Source organism: Chironomus tepperi, unplaced genomic scaffold (assembly GCF_022539635.2).
Source record: "Chironomus tepperi strain 1889 unplaced genomic scaffold, CSIRO-AGI_Ctep_v1 contig_464, whole genome shotgun sequence".
Lineage (NCBI taxonomy): Eukaryota > Metazoa > Arthropoda > Insecta > Diptera > Chironomidae > Chironomus > Chironomus tepperi.
In genome coordinates this window covers 95,413-110,899 of record NW_027226586.1, presented here as the reverse complement: position 1 = coordinate 110,899, position 15,487 = coordinate 95,413, and the positions used below count along the sequence as shown (strand labels likewise).

At 36.0% G+C, this 15,487-nt stretch overlaps 4 protein-coding genes and 1 long non-coding RNA gene across 5 annotated transcripts; 3 read left to right on the top strand and 2 right to left on the bottom strand.

The window, feature by feature from the left end:
- The first annotated feature begins 42 nt into the window (after positions 1-42).
- Positions 43-3,343, top strand: LOC139099143 (polycomb protein esc-like). The gene is made up of 2 exons (XM_070651538.1): positions 43-800; positions 1,494-3,343. The coding sequence occupies exons 1-2, from the start codon at positions 150-152 to the stop codon at positions 2,130-2,132; spliced, it is 1,290 nt and encodes a 429-aa protein (XP_070507639.1). The 5' UTR covers positions 43-149; the 3' UTR covers positions 2,133-3,343.
- LOC139099144 (protein crossbronx homolog) lies at positions 3,325-5,527 on the bottom strand. The gene is made up of 4 exons (XM_070651539.1): positions 5,509-5,527; positions 5,035-5,140; positions 4,803-4,974; positions 3,325-3,824 (listed from the first exon to the last, which is right to left on the bottom strand). The coding sequence occupies exons 2-4, from the start codon at positions 5,118-5,120 to the stop codon at positions 3,393-3,395; spliced, it is 690 nt and encodes a 229-aa protein (XP_070507640.1). The 5' UTR covers positions 5,121-5,140; positions 5,509-5,527; the 3' UTR covers positions 3,325-3,392.
- A 109-nt stretch (positions 5,528-5,636) lies between these two features.
- Positions 5,637-10,999, top strand: LOC139099142 (venom serine carboxypeptidase-like). Its single transcript, XM_070651537.1, has 2 exons — positions 5,637-6,029; positions 9,617-10,999. The coding sequence occupies exons 1-2, from the start codon at positions 5,693-5,695 to the stop codon at positions 10,705-10,707; spliced, it is 1,428 nt and encodes a 475-aa protein (XP_070507638.1). The 5' UTR covers positions 5,637-5,692; the 3' UTR covers positions 10,708-10,999.
- On the bottom strand, positions 6,752-8,308 carry LOC139099145 (uncharacterized). Its single transcript, XR_011545273.1, has 3 exons — positions 8,081-8,308; positions 7,562-7,699; positions 6,752-7,183 (listed from the first exon to the last, which is right to left on the bottom strand). It is a non-coding gene; the product is annotated as an uncharacterized lncRNA (long non-coding RNA).
- A 1,292-nt stretch (positions 11,000-12,291) lies between the features above and the next one.
- On the top strand, positions 12,292-14,297 carry LOC139099151 (uncharacterized). The gene is made up of 2 exons (XM_070651543.1): positions 12,292-12,613; positions 12,804-14,297. Exons 1-2 carry the CDS (start codon positions 12,525-12,527, stop codon positions 14,263-14,265), a joined length of 1,551 nt encoding a protein of 516 aa, XP_070507644.1. The 5' UTR covers positions 12,292-12,524; the 3' UTR covers positions 14,266-14,297.
- The last annotated feature ends 1,190 nt before the right edge of the window (positions 14,298-15,487 follow it).

The following is a 15,487-nucleotide window of genomic DNA, read 5'->3' as shown; positions in this document are numbered from 1 at the left end:
TCACCATAAAATCAACAACAAAAAAATTAGTTTTCCCGCGCCGGGCAAATTTTTTAATTTTTTCTTATCAAAAATTTCACAATTTTTACAAATTTAATCCTCATCAGCCACAACACATCACCATCCGTACCCCATCCATACATCACACAATGTCAAAATCAGACCTCAAAACCGGCAACAACAGTGAAATTGAGTCCGATAATGATTCATCAATCATATCCGTATCAACAGGACGTTCCGAAAATTCAACAAATCGTCGCAGTCAAAAGGTTAAAGGACGTAAGTCAAAGTTAAAGAACAACAACAACAAGCCACTAAAGTCACTGTACAGGTTTAATTGCTTTGTGACGGAGGAAAATGCAAAGCAAATTTTTGCAATTCAATTTAATCATTTTGTTAAGGATCGAAATATATTTGCGACAGCCAGCGGGTACCGAATCTCAATTTATGAATGTGTTGATGATAAGCACATGGATGAGAATGACAAGGACGTGGAAATGGACATTGATGATTTTTGTGGAATTAAGCTACTTCGTGCTTATGATGATCCAGATCGTGATGAGGTCTTTTATACGCTCGCATGGAGTTATGAAGGAAGTTGTCCAATATTGGCATGTGGTGGAGTTCGATCGGTGGTTAGGGCTATTTATATTAATGATAGACATTTGAAGGAGAAACGATTTATTGGACATACAAATGCTATTAATGAGATGAAATTTCATCCAAAGCAACCGCATTTGCTGTTGACTGCTAGTAAGGATCATAGTATGAGATTGTGGAATATCAAGACGGAGATTTGTGTGAGTATTGCTGGATTGGGATGTGACAAGGGGGATGACTGAGGTATTCTCAATTTTTAATCAAATTTAGATGATTTTTTGGCAGCTTTTGATCAATTTTCAACCTTTACTGCCTCTATCGTTATAGTCAGTCATCAGGTATTGACATTTCCTCCCCTAAGGGGTATAGCCAGTACCTAGACGTTGACTTCCTTCCCCCTAGGTGCATAGTCAGTAGCCAGGCATTGACCCTATTCCCTATTCCCTCCATTTTTGGATCAAATTCTCAATTTACTTAGGTTTTTCGTCTCAAATCCTCCCACTTTCCTGAGATCAATTTTGATCCATGGCCTGCCTCAAATGTTGCCTTGAGCTGGTTTTATCGCCGGCTTCTGACTGCCAATTGCTAATACCAAACATCACAGCCACATCACAGCTACGGAAAGAATAAAGAGGGGGTAAAGGGTAGGATTAACCAGAAAAACCCACTCAATTGAGTATTTGGTACCAAAATGTAGGACCTATGTGTATTTAGATTGGGAAAAGAGGGTGTTTTGTAGCCAATGTCCAATATTCCTAGCAACAACTTGGGGGATTGGGGTTGAAAATTGATCAAACCCTGACTTTACCCCTGATCATCTAACTCATGATTTTATCCTTTTTACTACAAAAATATTGAAATTTTCCCTAATTTTCCACCTCAAATGTTCACAGGTCGCAATTCTCGGCGGCGTCTCTGGCCATCGTGATGAAGTTCTAGCCCTAGACTTTGACGTACACGGACGTTACTGCGTATCAGGTGGCATGGATCACAATCTTAAAGTATGGAAATTTGATACCGAAGAGATGGAATCAGTAATCGAAAGTAGTGAGACTTATTGGGATGTCAAGCGTGTCCGGTCATTTCCAACACTTCACATACATTTTGCTGACTTTACGACCCGATCAGTTCATCGAAATTATGTTGACAGTGTCAAGTGCTTTGGAAATACATTTTTATCAAAATCATGTGAAAATTGTATAATTTGGTGGAAAGTTGGGAACCTAAATGAGCCATTCAACCTGACGGCCACAAATGCGACTCCAATTCATTCCTTTGATGTCGATGACTGTGAGCTGTGGTTCGTACGAATGGATTTGGATATGAGACAAAAATATTTAGCTGTTGGTAATTCAACGGGAAAGATTTTCATGTTTGATTTGGACTCGGAAGGTCCAACAGACAAGCCGAGCATCTTATCGCATTATAAGTGTACGAAACCAATAAGACAAGTGTCATTTTCAAGGGATGGTGACATACTGGTTTGTGTATGTGATGATGGTAAGATTCATCGGTGGGATAGGAAGGAATGAGATGAGGTTGACGCGGACGATGTCGTGGATAAAGGATAATATTTGAGAAAATTTAAAATAATTAATTTTTAGGGATTTAGAGTTTAAGTACCTATTGGGTTAATGTACCTTCAACTTGCTGTGTAGAATCAAATTCGGAGATAAATTTTATAAAAATTTTGAAACATAACCTTGAAAATCCTTTGAATAACCTCAAACTTCCTGCATATAACTTCAAAAATCCTCAATATAACCTCAAAAATCCTCAATGTAACCTCAAAATTCCTTCAGTTAACCTCAAAATTCCATCAATAACCTCAAAATTCCTTTACATAACCTCAAAATTCCTTCACATAACCTCAAAATTCCTTCACATAACCTCAAAGCTCCTTCACATAACCTAAAAATTCTTTCACATAACCTCAAAATTCCTTCACATAACCTCAAAAATCCTTCAAATAACCTCAAAATTCCTTAACATAACCTCAAAAATCCTTGACTTAACCTCAAAATTCCAGCAAACAACTCAAAAATCTTCAAACAACCCCAAAAATCCATCAAATAACCTCAAAATTCCTCAACATAACCCAAAATTCTTTACATAACCTCAAAAGTCCTTCACATAACCTCAAAAAATCCTCCAAATAACCTCAAAAATCCTTCACATAACTTCGAAATTCCTCTACATAACCTCAAAATCTGATCCATAACCTCAAAATTCCTTTAAATAACCTTAAAAATATTCCCATAGCCTTAAAATTCCTACAATAATCCTTCATATAACCTTAAAATTCTATCATATAACCTCAAAAATTGGACATTTTACCTCAAAAATTGGAAAAATAACCTCAAAATCCTTAACATAACCTCAAAATTGCTTAAAAAAACCTCAAAAATCTTCACATAACCTCAAAATTTCTTCAAATAACCTCAAAAATCATCAACATAACTTCATATTCCGCAATATAACTTCAAAATCCTCAACATAACCTCAAAGTTCCTTTATTTAACCTCAAAATTTCTCAATATAACCTCCAAATTTCTTCAACATAACCTCAAAAATCCCTCATATCCAAATCACTTCCTTATCCCCAACATAACCTCTAAACTAGCACCTTCAGCCCCCCTTACGTTCCTTAACAAACCCAAAATTTACTTATAAGTCACAAAAATCAATCAAATTGTAAAATGATATTAAAAATATCTTTAAAAATAAACTTTAAATTACGTAACTTTATTGCTCACAATTCCTTAATATCCAACAATAATCCATAAAATCTGTCAATTGACCGTCCTACGATCAAATAAAAATGAAAAACTTTCAGGTAAATTATCAGTGATGTTCTTCATATTATCCAGTATGGATTGATGAATTTCCTCGTCTTCCTCAATTGAGTTCCTGTCAAATGTGAAGCAATTGTCATCACCAGCTGGTGTAAAAATTTCATTCATGCTTCTCACGACAGTTTGTTCAATTTTCTGTCCAAAAAGCTTCTTATCTTTTGTGTATAGGCTTACAGCCTCAATATTGACGACCTTTTCGGGTGGTAAATTGCAACAAAATTCAAAATTTTCCAGGCAATACTTGAAGAACTTAAGAAGTGTATAAAGATGCTCAGACTCGTTCCAGGTGGGAAATGCATGTGATGAATCAAAGATGAAGGTGTCGGGTGAGATCAGTGGATGGTCGATTGGAAATTCTAATTTTATTTCCTGAAATTAAGGAACAAAATGTTAGATGATGTGGATTGTAAATGTACCCGAGGGGTACAAAGGAGGTTAAGTCCAGAGTTGCAAAACAGGCACCTGCGACAGGCAAAAACCGTACAAATTCTTAATAATTTGTATGGATTTCTAAGAAAATCAAACAAATTACCAAGAATTTGTGCGGTTTTTGTCTGTCACAGGTGCCTGATTTGCAACTCTGGTTAAGACAACTATAGGGGTGTATTCACGAAGTGGAGGGGAAAAGGGTCCCCTAGTGCAGTGATAGGCAACCTGTGATCTTCGGCAACTTGGTGAGCCCCCGAAAATGTTTACAAATGCCATGAATTGTATGTCATGTGCGATTTCGGTCGGTTAACCACCACTGGTCTTGTATATTCTTGACATGGCTGGTTTACATAAGTATCAAGTGTTATATCAAGACATGCTGGCATGGAATTGCCATGGTACCGAGTTTAAATAGAATCCAGCACCATGTCAGAGTTACGCTTGTTGCGGGCCAGATTTTTTGGACAATTGACTGATTTGTGCTATTTGGGAAGACTATTTGGATAGTTGGACAATGTTAGCCGTCCCTAATTGACACAATGAGCAGGGTTAGATGGTAACAGGAAGGGGTATAGGGATGGGTCAGGTTGGATGGTAGGTTTGATTTAGTTATTGTATAAATCGCACAAATTTAGGAGATTTTTATGATTTCTTCTTGAAAATTCTAGCAAATTGAAGATTGGACCACGGTTTGACCAAAGACAGCCCCAAATCCACCCCAACCCTTCTCAATACACCCCTGCATGGTACTGTAGTGTCATCATCTACAGACTAGTAGATTGTGGTACAGATCAGATGTGCAAGCTCATTATTAATTGGGGTTCATAAGACATATGAGCAGTTTGGTCCAGAATCCTCAACAACCCCACCATAAACCCCTCTATATTCCCCACAATCCCCCCAACAATCAAAACTTACAGGAGTATTTTTCGTATTTGGATAATTTCCCTCCAATTGCACAGTAAATCTCAATATTGCATTCTTAAAGACACCCGATCTTATGAATATAATTCCATTCCACAGCAGTGAATTGCTCTTTGATGGTACAACATACAGTGATCCGGTGCTGAACTCTGTTGAGATCAATTTCCTAAAAAAAATTTAGTTCAAAAAGTGAAATCACATAAATTTTTATGATATCCAGCCTTACAGTTCCAACAAGATTCTATATTCTGTCTTTGTCGTACACAAAACCTCGTCAATTATCTCATCGGATGTATTAGCATCGATAGGCATTGTTGTGGATGTAATTATGACTTAATAAAAAAATAATCAAAATAAAATCTCAATATTTATGTTTTAGGGGAATGTCAACTTGTAAGGGGGATGTATGATGATGGGGAATTAAGGATGTTGAGGGGATATCAACTGGGTGGGTTGTGGGGAGTATGATGGGAATTGGTTGGGATTTAGGGAAATTTGAGGGGAATTAGTGCAATATTTTGGGTTTGGTGGTTGTTTAGGGGATTGTCGACTAGTGGAGCATACTCTTAGGGGATTGTCAACCTTAAAAATTGCATTATTAAAGCTTTTGAGCCAATTTTGCTAGTTGATTCTCAAATCCTTACCTCAACAGTGAATTATCAACCTCCCAACCCTCCATACCCTCCATCCCCCCATTTACCCCATCAACAAACCAAATAACCCATCCAAAATCCATCAAAACACCAATCCCCACCATCCAGGGGACTATCAACTCAACTGACAAATTCAAATAATTTTCGCATCACTTTTTCACGATCACTGCAGTCATTCATCATCGTCTCTTTGTCCAGTCAAGTCGTTAAGCATTCAAACTAGACCCGAAAATGATAATAAAATTTCTATTAATTTACTCAATTTTCTTAATTAATTTATCATGTGCAAAACTGTTTATTAATCCATATCCGCGTTTTGAGACACACAATGGTGATAATAGTGAAGTGGATGGTGATGATGTGCTGTATATCACACCGTTGCTTGAAAGTGGAAAAAATGTTGAGGATATTCAGAAGATGGCAACTGTGACTTTGGATGATTTGAAGGCATATCCGAGCTATTCTGGATTCTTTACTGTCAATAAGACATACAATTCGAACATGTTTTTCTGGTACTTTCCGGCACAAAATGATCCAGCTAATGCACCGGTTCTGTTGTGGTTGCAAGGTGAGTTTATGTTAATTTTTTGGGATTTTGGAGATAATTTTGGGATGGTTGGGTAGATTTGGGGTTTATTATTGGACAGCAGGTAGATTGGGATTGGGGTACTATTAAGAGCTATCAAGACTGTCTTACTGTGTCTCTCTGTGTCTCTCTGCCTCCGTGTCTCTGTGTTTCTTGTGTCTCTTGTGTCTCTCTTGTGTCTCTCTTGTGTGTCTCTTGTGTGTCTCTTGTGTGTCTCTTGTGTCTCTTGTGTCTCTTGTGTCTCTTGTGTCTCTCTTGTGTGTCTCTTGTGTGTATCTCGTGTCTCTTGTGTCTCCTTGTGTCTCTTGTGTCTCTTGTGTCTCTTGTGTCTCTTGTGTCTCTTGTATCTCTTGTGTCTCTTGTGTCTCTTGTGTCTCTGAATGTCTCTTGTGTCACCTGTATCTCTTGTGTCTCTTGTGTCTCTTGTGTATCTTGTGTCTCTTGTGTCTCTTGTGTCTCTTGTATCTCTTGTGTCTCTTGTGTCTCTTGTGTCTCTTGTGTCTCTTGTGTCTCTTGTGTCTCTTGTGTCTCTTGTGTCTCTTGTGTCTCTTGTGTCTCTTGTGTCTCTTGTGTCTCTTGTGTCTCTTGTGTCTCTTGTGTCTCTTGTGTCTCTTGTGTTTCTCTGATTCTTCTATGTCTCTGTGTCTCAGTCTAGGTTCCCCAAAACCCCCCTCAATTCATAAAAACATGCACAGTAAAAGTCATTCATTCGACATTTATTTATTAAAATAAGAAATGAATTTAATTGGCTGATAACAGACATGATTTCTTTCTTTTTTATTTTATGTGTCACATCTCACATTTAAGGGTCACTTTTGTGTAATTTTATTTAAATTATCGCATTAAAAATTGTTCAAAATAAAAATAAGTTTTTTTGTAATCAGCTGTTTGTAAATTGGGTTGTGAGTCATTGACATGAGGCTGTTAAGATTAAGTGAAGCTTTCCTTAACAACGCTGTCTGTCTGTTTGGGTTTATGTTTTACTTCATCCATCATTTAGACATTGCATCCATCAGTGTCACAAGTGTAAATGCACTGCTCAAAATCTGAACCCAATTCCTTATTTTCAACAAATTTGCAATGATTTCCAAAATAATGTCGTGAACAGTATCGCATCGCTCCGGCTTTGCCAATGACTGAAAATGTATAAATATTGATTAAAATTCTAATTTTTTGGTGGCTTTTGACTTTTGGAATCAAATTTTATGATGAGAATCTATTAAGGAAACCCCCAAATAGCACAAATTGGTTAGTCAATCAACAATCCGGTACCAGACCTGCGTTACTCCATGTTAGTGTTGAATTTGGTTGAATACCGGCATCATGCTAGAGTCACGCCAACCTGGTGCCGTATTATCAATCAATTAACCGACTTGTGCTATTTGGTACCAGTCTCAGCCTTGTCCCCGGCCTAGGTCTTAAGCCTGGAGGCCTATATTACAACCTTTATGTCACTCAGGTCAGCTTGATTCCAAAATCTTAATTATTATAATCTAAAATTATGTTCAACAAACCTTCAAAGACACCAGTATGTTTAACGCAATATTTTGCACTTTTGTCACACTCTGCTGGTTCAATATCAATCGGTTGATCTCCATCAAATAATTTGTCGCATGTCAAAGCATTGCATTGATAGCATTTTATTGCTGATGCTGTAGTTAGAATGTATAGAAATAAATGAATTAATAGTCGTTATTGCAGTTTTCGTGTCATTTTATTATCAAACCATAGTAGGTTGTGGTCATGCTCTCAAGAGCAGAATATGCTTAGTGCAAAGCTCACTAGCATGCTCATCTGTTATATTTAATGTGAATAAGCTCTCGAGAACATGATTTTTGCTTGTTAGGAAAATATAATACGCGAATCATAAACATATTCAGAGGATAGGAGGGATTGGATGGATTTTTGGTGTCAAACCCTTTTATTGGGAAAGAAATTCCATTTTTTGTTTATCGAGTATACTCAGAGTACGCTCTTTATCTGTTTATTAGTTTTCGGATATGAGTTAAATATTGTTGTAAATTAATACTCACAAAATTTGGCAACACATAAAACAATGCACATGATGATAAACACTATTGTCTTCATTATTGTCTGTTTCTTGTTGTTTTTTAAACTCTCAAAATTTTAAATAATTAATTTTAAATAATTTTTAAACCTCTTAAGCCTTTCGACTATTTAGTCCTTTTGAATTAATTTAATTTTCTATTTAAATGTCAAACTTGATACTATTAATTTGTCTAATGTTATCAGTTTGAAGATTCACAATTGACTGAAACAGAAAACAATAAGCAACAACAGGTGTTTTACGGATGCTTTCAATAAATTTAATTGAATGTGACTCATTATTTAATGAGAAAAATATTATACCCGAATAGCACAAATCAGTTAATAGATCTAAAATGCTGGCACCAGGTGGAGACTTGTCTTTGGCATTATAAAATCGAATCTAGTATCAAGTCAGTGGCACGGATGTCTTGATGACGATTTGATGATGATTAGTTTCTATTGATCCACTGTGAATTTTAGTATCTTAATAAAGCTGATGGACAGGTTTCTGTTCCTGGCCAAAACGGCTATTTCTACTAAATTCTTATGTTGTTGCATTGCCTCTTTCTCTATGGTTGTATCCGATTACAACCGATTTGTGCTTTTCGGATATATTATCAAGAATGTTGTCACTTTATATCTAGTCAGTATGATGAATGTAATATGGATATTATCGGAAAAATTGCAAATTTTTACTAAAATGACTGATCTTTTGTAGCAAATTCTCGAGAAATTCTTGAGATCGAGACAGAGATCGAGACCACTCTGGGTACCCTGACTCTCGTTCTCGGTCTCGGTCTCGGCATCAGGAACCGTTATTCTTATATCTTCAAATTTTTCAAAATTCATTTAATTAATTCCTTGTTAGTCATAATTTCAATGTGCAACAAATATTTTAGTTTGCAATATTAATAAACAGGAAGACATGTCGTTGCTTAACTGAAAAGTCAGCAATTTTATTGAAATTCAAGACCTAGTAACTCACATTTATTATTATTAGACTTCTTTATAAACAAACCTGTAATTTTATTGCTTAATTATTAATAAAAATAATGTGCAATGACAATAACTCAAACAGAACATCGTATTCGTTCACTAGGAACTGGTTCCTCGCTGTATAGATGGCAAAGCGTGAAGTTGTCATAACGTTGTCTTCGACCCATTTTTATGGCGAATAATTCAGTTTGTCGCATTGTACCGCTCGCTAAAATATCTGATGAATTGCTCTAAGGCAGGGTTGGGCAACCTGTGTGTCGCGACTCACTAATGTGCCTCCAAAATTGTTTGGAAATGCCATGAGCCGTATGTCATGTGCGGTTTCTCTTTAGGCTAGCTCCACCCTACTAATAGTGACCCTAGTGAACATGCCCATTGGTACCGTAAGATGCTCGCTGAGCATATAATTGTATATTAGGGTTTATTACATTCCATGGGATAATAATGATGATTCAATAGCTATCTAAATCAAAACAGCATATAAAAGTCCTAATAAACATAATTTTCCATAATTTCATCCACAGGCGGTCCAGGCGCAAGTTCCCTCTTCGGTCTCTTCACCGAAAACGGTCCATTCGAGGTCACCAAAAAAGGCAAAGTAAAATCCCGTAAATATTCATGGAATGTCAATCACAATGTCATCTACATCGATAATCCAGTTGGAACCGGTTTCAGTTTCACCGACAAGGATGAAGGCTATGCCAAGGATGAATATGATGTCGGCAATAATCTCTATGAAGCACTCGTCCAATTCTTCACATTATTCCCAAATCTCCAAAAGAATGACTTCTACGTGACTGGTGAGAGCTATGCCGGTAAATATGTACCAGCTGTTGGACATGCCATCCATAAGAGGAACGGAAACGCCAAAGTTAAAATCAACTTCCTTGGCATGGCCATTGGCAATGGACTTTGTGATCCACTTCATCAGCTCCAGTATGGCGACTACTTATATCAACTTGGACTTATTGACACAAAAGGACGTGATACATTCCATAAATATGAAGAACTTGGACGATCAGCAATTAAGGCACGTGATTTTGATAAGGCATTTGACATCTTTGATGAATTAATCAACATGGACCAACTTCCGTCCGGTTCCTTATTCAAAAATATGACTGGATATGAGACATACTTTAACTACATGAAGGTGGTCGATGATGGTGCTGATGATGGCATGAATGGCTTCCTTAAACGTTCTGATGTCCGTAAAGCAATTCATGTTGGTAATTTGACATTCCATGGACTTGATGGTGAGGAGAATAAGGTTGAGATGCATTTAAAGCGTGACGTCATGGACAGTGTTGTGCCATTTTTAACGGAACTGCTTGAACATTATAGAATATTATTTTATAATGGACAATTGGACATTATTGTGGCATATCCGTTGACAATTGCATTCCTGCAAAAGTTGAATTTTGCTAATAAAAATGACTATTTGGATGCACCGAGGTACATTTGGAAGTTGGATAAGGATATTGCTGGATATGTTCATGAGACGGCTAACATTATTGATGTTTTGGTACGTAAGGCTGGACATATGGTGCCATATGATCAGCCAAAGTTTGCATTTGATTTGATGACTAGATTTACTAGTGAGAAGGCATTCAAGTAAGGGGGAATTGTGGATGTGGACATAATAATGATCAAATTTTAATATTTTTTAGATAATCTTAATTTGGGGATGTTTGGAAATTACGTAACCCTTTGATGAGTGAGGGAATTGGGGTTGTGAGGCTCATGATCTTGCGAAAAAGCGTTAAGGCAGAGAGTAAGGATGGTAGAGCCTAAAAATGCTATTCTTAGTGTTACGTAATTTCCGAACGATCCCTTGAAATGATCAAATATATAAAAATAACAGAATGAATCAATAAAGAGGCTGAAATGGCTGTAACATTGCATATTAATTCTTAATATATTCTTTAATAAATTCTGCAAAAAAATTAAAAATCATTTAAATTTCAGGCATATTTTTAGAATTTTCAGGTTCTTTTGTAATTGATCTAAAATCTGTCCTGAAGCCGGCCCTTTGTTGGAGTCACTATGACCTGGTGCAGATTTTGGAATCTTGTGATATTCGTCACAGGTTGATTTTTACTATCGTATGCATTAGTGACTGGCGGCTAGACTAAAGTCAACTCCATGGATGTCTCAACTGAACGTTAAAGGCGCTTTTTTGGAGTATTGGAGTCCGAGTTCCCCGAATTCCTGCCAATACTAACTCACGTACTCACTAAAAATTGACACATCCGGTCTGTTGCCTAACCACTCAATCGCGAATGCCTTACTCTCGCAAAACAGTGGAAGACAACTTCTTATATATCTAGACCCTTATTGGTAAGCACACGGTATATGATTCACGGCATTTTCAAACATTTTTGGCATTACACTAGTTTGCCACCTCTGTCATCGACATATCCATACATCGTAAATAATTTAGATTAAAATTAAGTTTAATTTTTTAACGTATTTTTGAGATTCAAATTTTAACGATTTTACAAAATTTAAATTGAGTTTCTGATTTTGTGTGTGTGAAAAAGTAGAAAATTATTTATTTAATTTATTTAATGGATTTAAGATCGGTTAATCAAATGACATTATAGTATAAATGTAATGTGATGTAATGAGAATCTATAGTGAACCGAACATTAATGTGAACATTTATGATTTTAGTGAATTTGAGATTTCAAGAGTTTGTTTACAAAAAAGATTGGCGCAAAAGTGAAGATAATTTTATACTTGGTCATGACTAAACTGTTGAAAACCATGATTTTAGTTTGATTAATTTATATTATGTATATTTTAACTATTTTTTCGTGATCTGTGTTAATATTAGAGATTAATTTATGTCACATTAGTTCTCGACGGCTAAACTGTTTGTAAGTGTCAATTTGTTTATAATTAAGACAAAATTTATAATTTATATCCTCCATAGGAAATTTTATTCCGTTCAACAAATTGTCAATAAATTTGTTGTCAACATTAATCCTGAAATTGCAGTTTTTAAGGTCTCTAAAAGGTTGCCAGTCACTGCCTCAAATTCCACTCTGCTCACATTACTACCTATTCTAAATCATAAATCTCAATATCATTTCAAAAATTCCGTTACAGATATATTCAAATACAAAAATATCCCTAAATACATCTTGTGTTCAAGCCACAAAATCAAAACAATAACAAACAATTCCGCATCATTTTGTGTATACAAACTATACAAAGGGAGGAAACCACAGGAATTAAATAAAGAGATTCAAAACTAATTTTACGATTGTTTTTAGTTATTTACCTGAAATAATGCTGTATTTAAGGGAGAATACCTGTTTTTAGTGATCAATCAAGCTAAATTTAGCACAAAATATATACAAAACATTAAGGAATCATCACAATCAAGCATAAGTTGAGCATTTAAGGATTGAATTGTTGGGAATAAGAATGGATATATTGCCAAGTGATGTTTTGCTGGAAATTTTCGAGTATTTTGGGAAGGATGACTTGATGTGTGTATTAAAAGTCTGTAAAAGGTGAGTTGGACATAAATTGAAATTTGGACAGTCTCAATCTCAGTCTCAGTCTCAGTCTTAGTCTCAGTCTCAGTCTCAGTCTCAGTCTCAATCTCGATATCTCGATCCACAGCCTCCCTCAGATCCTCAGCAACCCAAACATCCCCAAAACTACATAAATTCTAATCCAAAATCTCAATTTTAATTCCAGATGGAGGAACCTAGTCACCAGGACATCAAAACTCATAAGTCAAGTTGAGATCTTCATCCGTCCATCAAACATAGACACACTATTGACTGAACATGCCGACATTCCATACAGAAATTTGATGGTCCACACACACCTGACAAGTAATCAGCATCAAGTCCTCGATTTTGATATAAAATTGGCACAACTTGTGACAAATTACAGCAACAGTGCTGAATTTTCCGAAATTGTCTTTTTTGATACAAAAGTTTTATTTTCATTTGTGGAACCGCTGCATAATTTGACACATTTGAATCTCATAACTGGTCTGCCTGAGCAGCAGGACACAATTGATGCCATAAATCCTCAAATTTGCTTACCAAAGCTCAAAATATTAGGAATAAAAGGTGCAACATGGCTATTGAGACATTTTAAGCAGCACAGCATTGAAGTCCTCAAAATTATCGACACTGACAGCGATGATGTCAACCTTAATGTCAGCAACTTCCTCACAGCATGTGATAAATTACGTGAAATTAAATTTATGGGTTTTGTTCCTCACATTCACAATGTTGAGTCATTAAAGCTCAAATTGACGTCACTTTGTGTCTTACTCAAAGGTCAGTCAGAGACAAGTTCCGACTCACTGCTGCAGCTGGTCAAGGCAAATCACGAGACACTACAGGAACTGAGAATTATTGGATTTAATACAGTCGATTTCATTCCATTTGCAATTAATTCCATGAATTTGATCAAATTTGAGGTTGACTTGTGTAGGATTCGATCCCATTTGGTACCGATGTATATGAACAGGTCAATTAAGAGGATGATGCTGCAGACGATCGCATTAAGCATGAAACAGATGCAAAAAATTATTGAAAATTGTGAAAGTGTCGAGGAACTCAAAATTATATCAAATTCGAACCTAATGTTCAGCAATTGGATATTTGAGGTAGCTGTAAGGATGAAGAACCTTCGGATCCTGTACCTAGACTCACTATTAGGTATTGTACTTCCGCATGACTTAAACTTTAAGAATCTTGAAACATTGACAGTCACAAAGTTGGGCGGTGAGGTTCAGGTCCTTGGATGGGTTCAGCTAGCCAGTCACTGTCCAAATGTCAAGAAGCTTGTTGTCACGTCCTGGGGACATCAATTCATGCCAATGTGCAGCTTAACGAGACAAAAGGCACCGGAATTGACATATTTAAGGAAAAATAATCTCAATTTTATTCTTGTGTCGTTGCCATATCTTGAGGAAATTGAAATTCGTGGTAAATTTCCAATGACTGATGAAATTTTGGATGCACTTGTGGACAGTCAGAGTTACAGCAAGTTGAAGATATTTGCATTTGAATCGACAGTAACTGATGATTTGATGGAGAAGTTGAAAAGGTTTGATAAGACTCGATTGAAATGTAAAGTTTTGAGTTCATCGGACGTTAAAAAGACAGTCAAGAGGAAATGCTCTGACAGTTGCCGATGAATGAAAATAAAATCTTGATTTTTAAATATGAATGAATTTGGATTTTTTTTGTGTTTTTTTCAGTCACTACTTAAGGGGTCGGAACTCTTTTTGTGTCTAAGCACACTTTAATGGTAAGTCACAATAATGGTATGCGAACCATAACATTATTAGCTGTATTTTATTATGCCGCAGCACACAGGTTTTCCATCGACTGTATTACATGAAATGAATGTTTAAAAATATTGATGAATAAGTATAGGAATGTCTTGATTTTGATTACTTTTTTCAGGAATAATTGAGATTTTTCAGCCAAAATTATCATCAATTCTGTTAAATTTAAGACAGTTGAAGAAAGATCATTCCTTAGATAAAAGATTCGAAAGTGCGTTGAAACAAGATCTGCTTGTATAATGTGATACTTTCGGGTTCGTTCTGACATGATTCCAATAGACAAGCAATCCTGTAGCTCTAGTTCCTATTTCTCAAGCTACACTTAAAATTTCTGACCCGTTCCTTAATCAAACGTTGATTAGAGGACCAATCATGGCTTGATCTCGTACATTAATCAGTTTAAGAAGTTTAACTTCCGTAAAAGGACAAATTTAAAATTGATTGGATTGAGACCTATGAATTTTGGATTAACGTACCAAATTTGAGACTAGCACTTTATTTTTAAGGCAATCAATAGTTATATCATAACAGAGTTTGCAGGACTCCAAAAGTCCGGAATATAAAAAAATTAGAGTCCGTTCAAAAGTCCTGTAACATAAGACGTGTCAAAGTGGAACAGTTTTCAATGTGCTGGAATGTGCTCTGGTAAATAAAATTCTTAAAACTTTCTTTTTAGACGGTATAAGAGCTCAAGAAATCTTGGAAAGAAGCTGTTGACAGAGATAGTATTTTAGTTGGTATTGGAAATTGACAGATAGAAGTCAGCTTTAGGCGGCAACTAAAGAAGACCATGAAGCACAATGCTTGTACGACCAGCTGAAGTAAGTAAGTAAGTATTGATATTTACTTACTTAATTCGCTGGCCGTACAGAGCAAGTGTGATCCATGACATTCCTTGGTTTGAGTATGAAATTGACTCTGTCATTGGCAAGTGGTTTCGAATTCTCAATGCCAAGTGTATTATCGACAGCATCTATTCATGAGTTCTTTGAGCGCCCTCGTGATCGCTTAAGATTGATCGTTACGGTCAACAAAGTAAGTCACTAATCAAAATTTAGAAGACTCAAGC